This window comes from Coptis chinensis, chromosome 5 (assembly GCF_015680905.1).
Source record: "Coptis chinensis isolate HL-2020 chromosome 5, ASM1568090v1, whole genome shotgun sequence".
In the NCBI taxonomy this organism is placed as follows: domain Eukaryota; kingdom Viridiplantae; phylum Streptophyta; class Magnoliopsida; order Ranunculales; family Ranunculaceae; genus Coptis; species Coptis chinensis.
Genome location: NC_141460.1, coordinates 16,950,768 through 16,968,651, shown reverse-complemented (window position 1 = coordinate 16,968,651; position 17,884 = coordinate 16,950,768). Strand labels below are relative to the sequence as shown.

Here is a 17,884-nt window from a genome sequence, read left to right as displayed (position 1 = left end):
TATGGGGCATAGATATTGTGAGACCTCTAGCACCTGGAAAAGGTAAAAGGCGTTTTATGCTCGTTGTCATAGACTATTTCACCAAGTAGGTAGAAGCCATAGCGTTACAGCACATAAAAGAGCAAGATGTGATAAATTTTCTCTTCGAAAGGGTAATATGCCGATACGGATTGCCTTATACCATTATATCGGATAACGGATCACAGTTCGAGGGAGGAAAAGTAAAAGCTTTCTTGGAATCATACAACATAAAGCACTTCACATCTGCACCATATTATGCTCAAGGTAACGGGCAAGCAGAAGCAACGAATAAAACCATTATAGATAATGTCAAGAAAAAGCTAGAGGACAAGAAAGGTCTCTGGTTGGATGAGCTAAACAAAGTTCTATGGGTTTATAGAATGACACCCCGAACTACCACTGGTGAATCTCCTTTCACATTAGCTTATGGCATGGAAGCATTAACTCTATCAGAAATGGTGGTATCAACATCCAGAACCAAAGTCTTAATGAATGGCCAAAATGATGAAGTAATGGCAGCAGACGTCCTCAATCTCAAGGAAGTAAGAGATCAAGCAAGATTAAGGCTCGACACATACCATCGACAGCTTAGAAAAAATTTCAACAAGAAAGTAAGAGAAAGATATTTTCAGGAAAGGGACTTGGTCTTGAAAATGGTCACTCAAGCAACTAAAGAGAAAGGGGTAGGCAAACTAGCAGCAAGCTGGGAAGGGCCTTATATCATTCATAAGGTAGGGATTAATGGAGCTTATTACTTGAAAGATGCATAAGGTGAAATCTTAGCAAAACCTCAAAATGTAGGAAATTTGAAAGCATTTTATCAATAAAGAATATTCTAAGCGTCATGATGTATTTTTGATGTTATGCATTCAATAAAGAGAATAAAATTTCCAAAAGCAATAATGTCGATATAATTATCATAAATCCTAGTATCTGTAGAATTATGTATTGATAACAGGTCAAAGAAAAAATCCAAGTGATCTGTAGGTCCTCACCTCGATACCAGGACAAAGAAAAAATTTCTGGTGATTTGTAGGTCCTCACCTCGATACCAGGTAAAAGAAAAAATCATGGTGATCTATAGGTCCTCACCTCAATACCAGATCAAAGAAAAATTTTGGTGATCTATAGGTCCTCACCTCGATACCAGGTCAAAAAATCCTATTCTTGGCAGCAATGTCAAGTTCATGTCAAAGAAAATCCTATTCTTGGCAGCAATGTTGAGTTCAGGTCAAAGAAAATCTTGTTCTTGGCAGCAATGTCGAGTTTATGTTAAAAAAAATCCTATTCTTGGCAGCAATGTCGAGTTCAGGTCAAAGAAACACATGAGATTGGCAGCAAATCAAGAAAGCTTGGTATATGTGGATTTTCTTCAATATCAAGCAAGAATAATCAAAGGTTTGTATTCCAATTGATACTACTTTTAAGTGGAGTAGTATCAAAATTCCATATTTCTTTCCAAGTATTTACAAGTATCAATTGATACTACTTTTAAGTGGAGTAGTATCGAAATTCTAAATTTCTTTTCAAATATTGCTAGGTATCAATTGATACTACTTTTAAGTGGAGTAGTATCGAAATTCTAAATTTTTTTCAAATATTGCTAAGTATCAATTGATACTACTTTTAAGTGGAGTAGTATCGAAATTCTAAATTTCTTTTCAAATATTGCTAAGTATCAATTGATACTACTTTTAAGTAGAGTAGTATCAAAATTCTAAATTTCTTTTCAAATATTGCTAAGTATCAATTGATACTACTTTTAAGTGGAGTAGTATCAAAATTCTAAATTTCTTTTCAAATATTGCTAAGTATCAATTGATACTACTTTTAAGTAGAGTAGTATCAAAATTCTAAATTTTTTTTCAAATATTGCTAAGTATCAATTGATACTAGTTTTAAGTGGAGTAGTATCGAAATTCCAAATTTCCTTTCAAATATTTCTAGGTATCAATTGATACTTCTTTTAAGTGGAGTAGTATCGAAATTCTAATTTTTGTTTCAAATATTTCTAAGTATCAATTGATACTACTTTTAAGTGGAGTAGTATCAAAATTCTAAATTTCTTTTCAAATATTGCTAAGTATCAATTGATAATACTTTTAAGGGTAAGTGCCTTCTAGCTTAGTTGGTAAAACCTTTGGGTGATGATACCAGAGGTCTAGGCTTCGTACCCCGCTACACACAATTGAGTTACTTATCTCTTTAAAAATAGGCTTGTCCACACATTTTTGCCAATCAAAAAAAGATACTACTTTTAAGGGGAGTAGTATCGAAATTCTAAATTTCGTTCCAAAGATTGCTAAGTATCAATTGATACTACTTTTAAGTTGAGTAGTATAGAAATTCTAAATTCTTTACAAATATTGCTAAATATCAATTGATACTATTTTTAAGTGTTGTAGTATCGAAATTCTAAATGTCTTTTCAAATATTGCTAAGTATCAATTGATACTACTTTTAAGGGGAGTAGTATCAAAATTCTAAATTTCTTTGCAATGATTGATAGGTGTCAATTGATACTACTTTTAAGTGGAGTAGTATCGAAATTCTAAATTTCTTTTCAAAGATTGTTAAGTATCAATTGATACTACTTTTAAGTGGAGTAGTATCGAAATTCCAAATTTCTTTTCAAATATTTCTAAGTATCAATTGATACTTCTTTTAAGTGGAGTAGTATCGAATTTCTAATTTTCAGATATTACTAACTATCAAAAGCTATTAACAGATATATTTTTTAAATATAAACAAACGACAAGGAGAAAAAGGATCTATTTCATAATTCAATGGAAATGTAAGAGAATGTTACAAGATAATCAAACTATTGTATCAATATTACAAAATAGAAATTTAATTCTGGCGTCAATCTGTGGTCCGGTCTGGATCATTGCATTTGGCCTCGAGGCTACGATCGATATCAGTAAGCATATCGACGCCCTCTAAAGAGGCGGAATCAAGAAGTACGAATTCAGGGTTGACAGGTGGGGTAGTCGCGATATTGGCTGCATTGATTTTTGTAACTTCATCATCAGTACTAGCTTCCTTGTCAGTCTCTATAGCCTCTTTATCAGTCTTGACCACTTCTTTATCAATTTCAATGGCATCCTAAGGAGTAATTATATTCTCATCACCAGCATTAAGGTTATACTAATCAATAAGATGTGGAGGAAGATAAACCCTTAAACTTTTCATGGTGGTGACACAATACTCCATGTGTTTATCAGCTTCAGCCAGATCGGCATCGGCCTGGGCTATCTGGGCTATGAGCTATGTTTTTTTTCTCATATTTAGTTGCCATCTGTTCATACGAGCGGTTCATTTGGTTCGCCAACTTGGTATTCTCATCAACAAATTTTTTCAGATCATCAATAGCAGCTTTTCTAGCTGTTTTTGAAGAGCCAAGTTTTGTAGTGGTGCGAGCATGTTTTTTCTTTCCTCTTCAAAAGATTGCTGGAGGCATTCATTGTCCTTATTCAGTTTTGCATTTTCTTCTCTAAAATGGCAGAAAGTAGCCATATCGGTCTCGAACTGACTACCAGCAGCAACTTTAAACTACAACCAAGAATATAGAAGATGGGTGCATTATAAATAATAGTCAAACAGTTATAAGGACAAGCCAAAAGGTATATACATACAGGGCCGGTCCTGAACTTTGAGGGGCCCAAGGTGAGTTTCTTAAAATGGGCATATATTATTGAGAAAAAAACTAGTCTTTTACACAAGGGGATGTGGGCCAATATTTGAGTGGACTGGACTGCACATAATTTGACTAGACTGAACAACCTTGAGTCCTTTACATGTGGTCTAGTGGGTATAAGATTATACTTGGGGGCCCAAAATTTGACCAACAAGCTGGGGGCCCTAGGCGGCCGCCTAGTTGGCCTGCCCTTATAGCCGGCCCTATATACGTACCTTTTCAAGCGAAGTGCACATGATTTTGAATCGTTCATTAGCTGATATTTCAGCCATTGCTGATCGATCTCGAGGAAGAATGGTGTTCAGTACAAGAGCCTCACTGAGTCCAGGTGTTGGAGGCTCAACAAATAAAGAGGAAGAAGTTAGAACTTTCCAATTATTATAGAGAAACATGTCTGGCACAAAAAACTCAGCAGAAGAGGAAGAAGCATAAGATTTTAGTGGATCAGTGGTATGATCAATTAAGGGAACAACGGGATGTTTAATTAGCATCGAGGCAGGTGTTGTAGATGTGGTAGGCTTCAAAGTTTTTGAGGCCTCAATGGCAGGCGACACCTCGGGGGTTGAGGGTTGTTTCATTTTCCTTTAATGAAAGCTGGTATCGGTATGCTTTTCTTTGGAGGGAGTGGGAGCCTGGGATGAGCTACCTCCAGTTGATTTTTGGAGGCCAAAAAACAGCTAGTTGTATTAATTTTTCCACAGGGGATTCGAGAGGCCATATTTGTGTACAATAAGCCGTGGTGATCAAACACATCTTCCAAAATTGGATAATTATATAAGTCTGGAACTTCTTGTTTGATTTTGGGAAAAAGATCTTCAATCATAGAAAAACCATTAATTATGTAATCAAAATAGCAGTGAGGAGTGTTATGAGGTAATTCAGAGGAACCAAAAAAAATTCTAAACATTTTTCCAGAAGAACAAGGCTGTAATGAACCTTGTAATGAACCTTGAATAATTGCTTGGGAAGGTGAAGGATCTTGACCTCGAGTTTTATCTATTTTAAGCAGGTTGCTTTTTAAAGTATAAAGAGGAAGAAGATAGTTGCTAGCGTCATGAAGGATAACTGGGAGGGGATTTCTATATTTATCAGCACCTCCAAGATTAAACACATGATGTACCAAAGAAGGAACGATGATAGGTCTGGATAATTCTCATTGGCCAGAAATAATGAGAGGATAGATAGGCCATCTACCGTCGCTATCTCGAGTTCACTCTGATAATACCTTCTCGGCTACTCTGTTTCTTGGGGTAAAAATAGCCACTAGGCTCTGGTGGACCATTCTTGGGTTTTTCAGTACGTTCAATAAAAGTATAATGGTTTTGAATATCGACAAGTCTGATTTTTTGGGATCTCAACATGTCGGGATCAAGATGGTCATTATAGTAGTTGCAAATATACATCAATCTCCAAAAATTGCCCATGCCTTAGCCTGGAGAGATATTCAGATGGTTCAATATTTCTCGATCGAGATCATACAATGGGAGGTGTAAACCAGCAGCTAGTTGCCCAACATTTATGATGATTGACTTAGCATTACCACTTTGGCATCTGGTCCCTTTCCTACCTCCAGCATAGTGTCGAAGAGTGACATTATCTAGTATCTGGTAGGCGGCTCTAACCAAGTCTAGGTTGGGTCTTTTTGGGAAATATGGGTTAAGACCTCGACTCTAGACACTGGTGTCTTCGGTTATCTCCCTTTCGAACTCAGAGGTTACTAGTTTCAAAAGGATGGCATGGTAAGCCATCAACGAGATAAGTAGGTTTCCAGGTTGGCTCGTCAATACCATCCCTTTTTTATGTCGAGGTTGAGGAGGAGGACTTGACTCTATCTTCAGACTCGGTACTTTCACTTGACATATCGGTATCACTAGGAACAATAAATTTTTTTAGAATCATATATATGATATTATTTATTACACACTGATAAGATAAATAATTGAATAGTCTACCTACGAAATGAACGATGAACTCAAAACGTAAGTAAACTAAAACTATCTACGTGTCTATTTTTATCAAAGTTTCTACTCTCAATTCTATCGAAATAGAGTGGAGTAACAAATTCGTTCCACTCCTAGTGCTCTAGCATGGAATGTTTTCTAATCTAATTAGTCGGTCTTAAGTCTAATGAGAGCTTTACGAAGGGTGTTATACTACGATACCTATATGAAATTGATTATGTTGAATCTAACTACGAATGCTATGGAAATATGATTGTTTTGAATCTAGATAAAGGATTAGAGGGAATTGAATCCACCTCGAACCCAACTTAATAACCTAGTATAGATTCTTGTATCTCGATTCTTACGTTCTTACAAAGAAGAATTCGAAGTTCTCATCCCTAGTGTTCATGGCATTTCTACCGAATACTAACTAGCATGTGAGGTCGTCCACCCATTCTCATGGCGAATCACGACCTTCTAGATTGGAATAGATTCTACAATGCTTCTACACTATACCACTAAGTTTTCGTCAAGGCTTCATCAACCCCTCTAATGGAGGTTTTAGCCTTGAGTCATCAAACCATCATTTCCCATTGAATTATAACTACACATCATATTAAAATTCTAACTTAACTAAATTAACCAACAATGTTTTAATCTACTTAAACTACGAAATGATAATCAACAAGAATTAAAACTAGATCTATAAATTGAGATGACAAAAATCGAAATTGAAAAAATAACTATTTTATTTATCTAATCAATCAAGAACAATGATTCAAAGACTTAATCTAAAACAAGAATTGAAAATGGAACTAAAACTTAATTAAAATACTGGAAACTAGATCTAGAATTATCTATATTGTTTTAGGTCTAACTAGCTACCATAATCAAAGAGCTAAGCTTTGGTTTTTATACTTTCAGATCCAAAAATCGTGCATGGGCTTGGAGCCATGTTTTGGGCCAGAGAATCAGGCCCAAAACCCAATTCTTTCAGTCCAAAAAGGCCTTTTCAGTTGCAGTTGCCTTCAATAGACTTTTCATCCACTTCTACTTCTCTGATTGGGTCAAGGCTTGAACCATTGGAAAGCTCTTTCCGAGCCGGTCGTTTTGACATAATGTAGGCCCCATTCCGAGGTCTGAGTCCAAAGATACGGCCTTCGGAAGTTCTGCTGACTTGTGTGATGTTTCTACCCGTGTCGACTTTTCAGCTTTTGACCGGGCTTTAGGAAGGCTTTGTCTTCTTGAATCTTGGCCTTTAATCACGGAACTACTTAGTAACCGACCTTTTCTCCTTTATCTCGCTAAAGTGGCACATTTCTGCACATAATGGACTTTGAAACCTGAAATGCATAAAAACACGTAATCAGTGTTAACTCTTAATTATTACTCACATAATTGGTCTAAAAGTATGATTCTTAGGGGTTAAAACTACAGTTTTGGGCTCTTATCAAACCACCCCCAAACAGCATTTTGCTTGTCCTCAAGCAAAGATGAGAAATTAGAATAAGTGACCAAAAATGGAGTTTTATCTACTCTCGTTTCGCTGAGTGTTATTGCATTGACCATATGCAATAAGGCCTTAAACCACTAGGAATTCCCTAGTGGACGAGTTATAGCCTCATGAGAGTTTTCCAGTGAAGGTACTCACAAACTTTAACTATACTACAACGACTAAGAAATAAAACTATTGTTTTCCTCATTCATGTCCCAACTATCTATACATCTCACTAGCAAATGAATAAGAAAAACCAAGTCAAAAACCTAAGCTAATATATGCATAATAATCAATCATCTATGATACGAATATAAGTACTATGAGAAATACCATGAAATGCCTAGCGGGTTAGTTTAAAAACTTCGAATAAGCGTCCTTAAGTAGGTTCTCACATAAATGTCAAGACGAAAACCACTCTGATTTTTCCGCTCAAGTTTCGCTACTCCAGTGTGTAGTGGGCACACTTTACCTTACAATCTCAATGACAACAAGGAAGTCGGAGTCGATCAAACACATCTGCCACTTACTATCACACTAACCTATTCCTAATTGAGCTAGAGGTCTTTATTAGGTGTTCGCGGGGGATTATGAGATGGTTTAAGAAGGAAGGAAATGGATATTCAAAAGGACAAGTCCGAGATAGTAGAGTCTTCATATTATGTAACTTAGAGAAAACCTTGTTATTTACTTTTTTCTTCTACACTTTGTTTCCATCATTAGCCATATTTTTTTTTTTTTTTTTTTGGCTTTTAACTCCTTTTATTCTATTTTTTTTTTTTTTTTTTTTTATTTTTATTTTTATTTTTCTTTTCTTTGGATGGAAACTTCTTTTCTTTATTTTTGAAGCAATTAACTAACTTTTGTTTACACGGTTTTCTCTTCTTCTTTTCTTCCTCATTCTATTCTCGGACTTATTCTAGATTGGGTAGGTTGATTTTTTTTTTTTTTTTTTTTTTTTTTTTTTTTTGTAACAGGGTAAAGGATTTGTGGGTTATGAAAGGCTAAAGAAAGGCTCGAGAGGGGACTAGCGGAAAATAATTCATAGGTTTGAATTTACTCGGCTATATCGATCCAAAGAGGGCCTAAATTCTCGCTTAGGATATGGCATAGTGATCAAGCAAGTGGATGTGTGATTTCTCTATCCGATTTTACTTCTCCCTTTGTGTCATTTCTCAAATGTTTATTTCATATAAGGCTTTCGGCTATATTCTCCACGAGGATTTGTAGAATAAGTACTCTAGCCTAGATTTGAAACTTACTTCTAACAATCATAGATACTCATGTAATATATTTATAGATAGATGCAAAGATTATTACCTACATATTAACCTAAGTTTCTAACAATTATTCTGATGCAAAAGCTACGTGAGACTTCTAGATTGTTAAGAGCATAGAGAAAGAAAACAATATCAATATTCCTAAGTGTATAGCATAAACTTATTTATTTATATTTTTGAAATTTTTTGAAACTTTAACTAGAAAACAAATGCATATTATACATATCTATATCCTAACATATGCCTTAATTACACGTGTTTCTATGCCCCCAAACAAGAAGCATGCTTTGTCCTCAAAGTATTGTAAATAAAGAGGGTAGGAAAAATACCATTGAAATGTGTGAAATTCAGGAACATCTGCAAAACAAAGTTAGAACTTACTAATATAGGAAATAAAAACTGATGCAACTCTATAAGAGTTCCACCCATTATGGGGTTAACAGAATTAAATTTGCTTGGGACATAAGCAGACAATAACAAAACTAAAAACTTACCTTATCTCCCGCTTAAACGTCCTCCTCCTCAGTAAAGAGATGAGGTTCCTTCGCATCCTGCCAGTCCATTATAACTTGCCAAGCTTGCCACCATTTATCATCTACTAATGCTAACCTGTAAAGTGTTATTATGTCCGATGGGATGTACATGGCGACCAATTGAGGTCTGCACCACCATCCCGCCAAGTCATTATTCGCGATGAGCGAACCACTCAATTAGTGGGTCTCATGACTTCAACCCTTTTCCAATCTATGAATTGTGCACGAATACAAGTAAACAACTACGCGATGATCGCGGCTTACCAACACAGGCATAAGAAGATACTTACGCCTCATGGTTTGGGCTCTCTTAAGACTAGCGACTAAAACTTCGGGAATGTCATATCGGCGACGTCCCTCGCCTAAAGCGAGGAAAATTTCACCAGCCAGATCTTGTTTTGCAGAAATGAACGCCATTCCCCAAAATATTCATCGGGATGAATAACATGGTGGTGCCTACGTTTAGGAAAGGCTACCAAGGGCAATGCTATATCGCCTCGGTCCATTACTCAAATACCCTCCCCATAATACTCATGAAAATATGTATAATCATAAAGATATGCATTATCGGGTCATATATGCCCATGTGTGAACAAGATCGGTATTGGTAATCCCGAAAACTAAAGCGACCACATTTTTATCGAATTGATGTGTCGTGTGTCTTCGACTCTGACGGAGAATTCTTGTTCTCCATCCCGACACAATAGAATTTAACATGGTCGTAGAAATAAGCGATAAGTCGTGGTGAATATGAATCGTCATCACTTACCGATGAATGGCGCCATCCTAATCGCGGATCCTGCGGCCGGAACCAATGTCCATAGGTCTCCGGTGCCCAACACATCTTCGAAAGACTGTTCGGTATGACTATAGGAGATGTCATCTTAACTACTCTTTGAATAGTTCCAAAAATCCTGGGTGACCCTCCGAAAAAATTGGAATTTTCCGTTAACAGAAGGCGGTAGCGGTGCGCATATAGGGGCGGTCGCTCGTGGGTTTTAGAATTATAGTGTTTTGGGTCGTTAGCCTCGACTAAAATTTGGGAAAGTGTACAGGGTGCAGGCGCGCTCGTAAGTGCTGAAACAGAAATTTGGAAAGAAAAGAAGGAAAAGCTTGGAGTGAAAGGTGCGGGATGATGGTGGGGTGTAGTGTGGTTTGTTAGTGTAGAATGAAGGGAGTTTAAATAGGTTTTGAGCTTCCAAAACGAATCGACAAGTTCCCAAATTGTGTTAAGGCAATTTCTGGAAATAGAAAAATTCTAAACCCGAAAACGGAAACAAACCATTTTCGTGATTTTCTAAAAATCCTGGTATCTTTCATAATGGATTTAGAATAGTAACTTCTAAACTCTTCTACATTTCATACTACCACCACACAAATCATAGATATGCCGATATCGGCCAAATTATCAACCTTTCCTTCAAGAGTACTTTACTGCGGATGATTATATAACGAATTATGCTCGGTATAAATATTACCACCCCCAAACAAGTCGGGAAGGTGGGATTAATGATAAAAACAAGCAAGACTTCGAAATTAACCAATTATATTAAAAAATTTAAATCCAAACAACATAAAACAAACACATTAATATTTAAATTTAACTAGTTAATTAAAATTCAACTAATAAAACAATCAAAACCATGAAATAACAAATAAACAACCATGGTGAACACCTAGTTGTGTGATGAAGATGGACCCCGAGATGGAGATTGGCCCCGATGGAGAATGGCTTGAACCATCGTCGCCCGGCGACGACGCTCATGCCCGTCGGACTCGGCTGAAAACAGAGTCCTCCACGGGTGGCATCGTCGTAGCATCTCTATTCGAACAAGCGTTGTGCTTCCATCTCAACCGAGTAATCGCATACTGGGCTTGTTGATCTTTGGTGGATAGTCTCCATGTTAGACAGATATCGTCACGAACCCTTCGAGCATTTCAAGTCTCGTCACGAAGGTTCGTTTTTCTTCTTTTCAATTACAATCTTTCTATCTCGGATATCTTCACAAATACCATAAACGCAACGCAAGGCAGTTTGCAATACTTGCATGCGTTCTAAATTAGAACTACATTTATCTAATGCATCGTCATGTAGACATGTCATATCCTCCCTTTCATCCTCCGACTCATCCATTTTTTCTTCAGACAATGGCCAAGTCTCTTGGATGCAATCCGTATAGATACTTGCATTAGAATGCAATTTGATCTTAATAGGAGCAGATCTTGCGACAGCTCTCAAGGAGAGCATGATCTTAGTGATCAATACGGGAAGAGGCGCCAAGCTCTTCCCCATTCCTCGAATCACATTAAACATTAAATCAAGGATGCAGAAATTATACTTATTTGTTTGCAAAATCCGTGAGAACGTCACGCATATTGCGCGGGCCGATATCACCGACTTTGTCTTTCCCGGCGTTCCTACCAATCCACCGAGCGCCGGTTGATTGGTTCTCGTGGATTGATCGGCGGACGCAATGAGATGTCGGATTGTATTCACCCTCCACGACAGTATCCTTCATCAAAGCAGGAACTCCAGTATACTGGGATTCCTGAATTGTCGTTACCAGGTTGCTTTCAAGCGTAATTCCTAACAGTTCAGCCAACAACTGTCTCGTTACTTCCCTCCTCGTTCCTGCTACCTTTATGAAAATCCTATCCCCCTCCAATTCTCGCTTCTTATAAAACTGTTCTACCAAATCATGGTGATAGAATGCCTCAGTCGAGTACCACAGTCCGTTCCAATGCCTCCTAATCATCTCCGCGTCGTAAAACGGCGCGTGAAGCTGTCGGACTCAAACGCGTGCTCCGGCAAAATTCTTCGTCGTAGCGCCATTGAAGAAAAACAACTAAAACAACGGTGGTGGCGGTGGTTATTTGAATTGGTGGCTGTTTTTCGGAGTTGGGGTGGTGGTATTAATGGTTTAAGGAAGATTTTAGTTGGATTTGATTATTTTGGTGTGGGTGTAGTTAGGTTTCCTTCTCTCTCTCTATTTTTTTTTTTTTTTTATTTTGGTGTTCAAGGTTTGATTTAACTTTGTAACCGGCGGGATTGAAAGGGAAAGAAAGAAACCGTGCGTTTTTTGTTTTTTTTTTTTTTTTTGGGAAGGAAGGAGACGCACAAACGTGCGTGCGGTTTGGGCCCAAGCCCAGTTTGAATTCCGAAATTTTCCGATTTTTCGCACAATTTCAAACTCAATTTGCCGCTTCGTTACTGGCCCGATTTTGGCGAACGAGTTATGGAAATGATCAGTAGAGAATTTCCAATCCAATGATCCATAAAACACTCAATTCCAACCATGGGTGACATATAAAAGGGTGGAAAAATGCCTCAAAGTGCGTGTGTGACGTAAGTTATGCGAACGAAGGAAATCTAAGTTAAGATTACGTCAACCCAATTGAACTACAAGTAATGGGCCTAAGCAACACAAACGGAAAGTTCGAGCAATCCAGATGGAGAGACCGATTGCCCACCCCCAAACAAATTTTTAAACACAAAATTTGTTCTAACGCAGGTCGTTTAAAGTAAGATTCCCAAGACTTGTTGGATTGCCATTTTTATGATTAAGAATTTTTTTATTATTATGTATTTTTTTTATTTTTTTTTATATATATTTTTTATTAGTTTATTATAAGATAAACGAAAAACAATAAATACATAATTCACCCCTTAGAGGAACATGACTCAAAAACCGAGAAAACATGCAAAAGTGGAAAACGTGAATTATGTTAACCGTGGACTTAGGATCCGGTACTTACAGCCACACACTCCATAGGGAGGGCCCGTTACTGAATGGTGCACTTACCACTATATGGAAGTGAAAGGAAGTACACCAATGACAAAGGTCAATCCTCATAGACGGTCCCGTAAAAGGACTTCCTCTACATCGTGGGGACGAAGTTCATGAAAATGTTTTAACCGTTGACCATTAACTTGAAACGTACTATTGTCATTTGGATTTACCAAGGTGATTGCCCCGTAAGGGGGGACTTCAGTAACCAGAAAAGGGCCAGACCAACGGGTTTTTAGTTTTCCTGGGAAAATATGTAGACGGGAGTTGTAAAGCAAAACCTTTTGGCCGACTACAAACTCTTTGCGCAAGATTTGCTTATCATGAACACGTTTCATGTTAGCTTTATAATCCTTCGCGAGATCGTAAGAATCGCTACGGATTTCTTCAAGCTCATTCAATTGCAACTTGTGTTTGACACCTGCCTCATCAATATTGAAGTTAAGGCTTTTATAGCCCACGAGCACGGTGCTCTAATTCAATCGGGCAAATGACATGGTTTCCCAAATACAAGTCTAAAGGGAGACATGCCTATAGGAGTTTTGAAAGCAGTTCTATACTTTACATAAGGCATCCGATAGACGCTTCGACCGATCTTTCCTATCAGGGTTTACAGTTGTTTCTAAAATCTTTTTGATTTCCCTATTAGAAACTTCTACTTGTCCGCTAGTTTGTGGATGTAACTCCATACTTTTTCACTAGGGATGCAACAACTCTGTTACAAAAATGTGTTCCACCATCACTAATGATGGCTTTAGGAATGCCAAACCGACAGAAAATATATTCTTTAATAAAAAATACAACGGTCTTATGGTCATTGCTACGGCAAGCTAGGGCCTCTATCCATTTAGACACGTAGTCCACGGCAACTAGAATATAAATGGAACCGTGGGAAATAGGGAAAGGACCCATGAAATCAATGCCCCAAACGTCAAAAATTTCTACTATCAAGATTGGATTTAATGGCATCATATTACGCTTCATGATTCGCCCAAGTTGTTGGCAACGAATACACGTCTTGCAATGCACTTGGGCATCCTTAAAAAGAGTAGGCCAATAAAAACCACATTGAAGCACTTTAGCGGCTGTTTTCATCCCACTAAAATGGCCACCACACTTTTGTCATGGCGTAATGATAGAACTTTATTGTATTCCCACCGGGAATACAACGACGAATAATCTAATCCGCACAATACTTAAAAAGGTATGGCTCATCCCAAAGAGTATAACTTAACTCGCCAAGAACTTGTTACGCTTCATTTCTTGACCAATTATAAGGCATAACATCAGCCGCTAAATAATTTACAATGTCGATACCATGGTGTTTGAAAAATTGCATACAGATGCTCATCGGAAAAGAGTCTGGTATGGACTTAGAATTACTCTGATCGTCGTTTGTGAGTCTAGATAAGTGGTCGGCAACTACGTTTTCGACCCCTCTTTTGTCCTTTATTTCTAATGTGAACTCTTGCAGGAGAAGGATCCATCGGATTAATCTCTGCTTAGCATCCTTCTTTGCAAGAAGGTACTTAAGGGCTGCATGGTCCATGTAAACTAAAGTTTTAGAACCAACCAAATAAGGACGAAACTTATCTAAAGCATAAATGACAGCTAAGAATTCTTTTTCTGTAGTTGAATAATTCCGTTAAGCATCGTTTAAGGTTTTACTAGCATAATAAATAACAGTGGACTTATTATCTAGTTTTTGTCCCAAGATTGCACCAACTGCATAATCACTAGCATCACACATGAGTTCGAAAGGTTTAGACCAATCGGGAGGCTGTATAATTGGTGCAGAGGTTAGGGCGGCTTTTAAAGTTTCAAAAGTCTGCTTACAGTTAAAATTAAAATCAAAGATTGCATCCTTCAAAAGCATATTAGTTAACGGCCTAGCTATTTTCGAGAAGTCTTTAATAAACCGCCTATAAAAACCTGCATGGCCTAGAAATGCTCTAATATCATGGACAATCCGTGGTTTAGGTAGAGTCGCTATCTTATCTAGTTTGGCTTTATCTACTTCGATGCCATCACTAGATACAATGTGACCTAGTACTATGCCCTTTTTTCACCATGAAATGACACTTTTCCCAGTTTTAAAAACGAGGCTCTTTCTTCACACCATGTCAAAACCTTAGACAGGTTAGACAAACATCTGTGAAGGAGTCTCCATAGATAGAAAAAAATCATCCATGAAAACTTCCATAAAGCTCTACCATGTCACTAAATATATGAAGCATACACCGGAAGGTTCCGAGAGCATTACAAAGGCCAAAAGGCATTCATTTATAGGCATACGTTCCAAAATGACATGTGAAGGTAGTCTTTTCTTGGTCATTAATATCAATAATAATCTGAAAATAGCCCGAGTAGCCATCCGTAAAACAATAAAAGCATGACCAGCTAGGTGTTCGAAAGCATTTGATCTATAAAAGGTAAGGAAAGTGATCCTTTCGTGTCATAGCATTTAAACGTCCTCAATCAATACAGATCCTCCATTTCATAGGGCCTTGTGACAACATAGTCACCCTTCCCGTTACGTACCATGGTAACTCCCGATTTCTTAGGAACTACATGAATGGGGCTTACCCATTCGCTATCAGAGATTGGGTATATGATACCCGCATCGAGTAATCGTAAGACTTCTTCCCTAACCACCTCTTTCATGGCTGGTTTCAAGTGACCACTGAGGTTCGCGAGAAGTCTTCGCGCTATCCTCCAAATGGATACGATGAGTCCAAATATTAGGGTTAATTCCCTTAATGTCGGCTAGGGACCAACCAATTGCAGACCGATGTTCCCTAATCACCCGGATTAAACGTGTCTCTTCATTCTTAGATAACAAAGAAGATATAATTACCGGATGACTACCATCCGGATCAAGTTGAATATATTTTAACTCGGGGAAGGGATTTAAATCGGGTGGAAGGAAAATCAATAGATGTTTAAATCCGGGGTCTTCATTTTGCATAATGAATACTTGCTTAGGTAGCAAGTCTTCATACTCAATATGTGGAGCAACCGAAGGGTCTACAATTGGTGTAGACTCAAGGATGGTGTTGACTTTCTCTAAGTAGGAGTCATTTACAAAATCTGAAATTCCAAAAGAAATGAATTTGTACATATTGTTTTCAGGAAACGTGTTGTTAAAATAATCTTGAGCTAAGCTCTTGATCATGCTAACCTCCCCATCTATAGAATCCGAATCTGGTAATTGTTTCATCATTTTAAAACATTTACCTCAACTGTAAAGATGGCCAAAAGATAAGGACATCTTACCATCGCAAAGAATTTATAAGTCGCGTTGGCGGTTGCTAAGAAGGGCTCTAAGATGATCGGTATAGAGTCGCGTTATGACTTACGTATTGAGGATAACAAAATCAGCGGGATAGTAAAATCCCGAACCTTAACAAACACGCTTTTCCACTACACCCTTAGGATACTTAATTGACCTGTCCGCTAATTGCAACGCGTTATTTTTGTAGGTTGCATTTCCTGTAGACCTATTTGTTTATACAACTAATACGGGAGTAAATTAACACTCGCCCCAGTCTAATAAAGCGATCGTCGTGTAGGAATCTCCTAAGGTGCATTTTACAAGATGGGAGGATCTACCGGGGTCCTTGTATACTTAACGATTCCATTATTTTCGGATAAAGTTGGGAGTTGTTCGGTTAAAAGGCATCTTTAGGTATGTTGGTCTTACGCCTAGTAGTGCACAACTCTTTAAGAAACTTAGCGTGGTTAGGGAGCTTTTAATAGCTTCGAGAAAAGAAGGTTTATCGTTAGATTCTTGAAAACGTTCATAATCTCCTCAAAGTTTATATCCCCGGTTAGCATGGCTAACTTATGAGGGAATGGTGGTTTTGCTCTATATTTAGCGTATGGCTCGACTTGATGTGTTACCTTGGCTTTCTGTTTCTTAGTTTGTTGTTTAACCGGGTACCTCTACAAATGGTAGGGTCTTCGCTTCTACTTCGGTATCTAGTTCGATATCCGGTGTAGGAGTATCTTGATGGGGTAACTATAGGCATAGTTACTTTGTTATCAACCACTCTTCCGAATGGAGAGTGGTGATGGCATTCGTCACCACCTACTATTGTCGTTTCCGTTACTAGTATTACCGTTTACCTCAAAAGGTTTGTGTTTGTTGTTTTAGGGTTGGGTATGGCTTGTCCCGAAACACGCTTTTTTGGTTGGGCTTTCTCTTGGGCTAACTGTTGTATGCCCTGATTTATGGATTGTAAGATCTGTTGGTTTGATTGAGTCATTGATTGGAAAAGTTGTTGGGTAACCTGTATAAAGGTGTCTATACGATCCGGATGTGATTGTGTAGTAGTCCGCAGTGGTGCGACCGAACTATCTCACGTTGATTATTTATGGGTGGGTTGTGATAGTTACTATTGTTAATCGGAACGATACCTCTATTGGTATTATAACTATTATAATTACCCTGACCTTGTGCTAAACCTTGTCGTGGTTGCGCTTGGTTGTTATAATTATTATAATTTCCCTAACTTAGTCCCTGGCCTTGCCTAGGTGGAGCTTGATTATAGTTGTTTGCTTGCCTAACATTTTGGTTATTAGACCCTGGAGGTGAAACTTGTTGATTGTTTCGCCAACTAAAGTTGGGATGTTGTCTCCATGGGGCATTAGGAATAGGATAGTTATTAATGGAGTAAACATTATCTTGCTCTAATTGTTGTTGTTCATAGGCGAAAGGACAATAGGAGTCAGGGTGCTCAGGACTCAAACAGATATTACATGGGTTGGAGTTAACATTCATGATGGGGATAGGCTTTTGTTGCACAGAAATAGCCTCAACCTTTTTAGTTAGAGATTCGATTAAATTTTTAAGTTCTAGATCGGGTTTCATCTCAAACATACCGCGCCCTTAAATGCTTGAAGAAGAACTAACCAGAGCGGGGATATCATCACTACCCCCCAATTGTTATTACGTTTAGTTTGATCTTCTAAAATTTGTAAGCCTCCAGGGCTCCTTTTACTTAGGAAACTACCCCCATTCATTATGTCAAGGACTTCTTTATGGTGATGTTGAAGTCCTTTGAAAAGGCACGAACTAACGTGTCTTTTGCTAGGTTATGGTGTGGACACTCAATAAGCGATCGG

General features: G+C 37.8%; 1 protein-coding gene across 1 annotated transcript; it reads left to right on the top strand.

The window, feature by feature from the left end:
- The first annotated feature begins 401 nt into the window (after positions 1-401).
- On the top strand, positions 402-791 carry LOC147496916 (uncharacterized). The gene has a single exon (XM_086562700.1). The coding sequence runs from the start codon at positions 402-404 to the stop codon at positions 789-791; it is 390 nt and encodes a 129-aa protein (XP_086418826.1).
- The last annotated feature ends 17,093 nt before the right edge of the window (positions 792-17,884 follow it).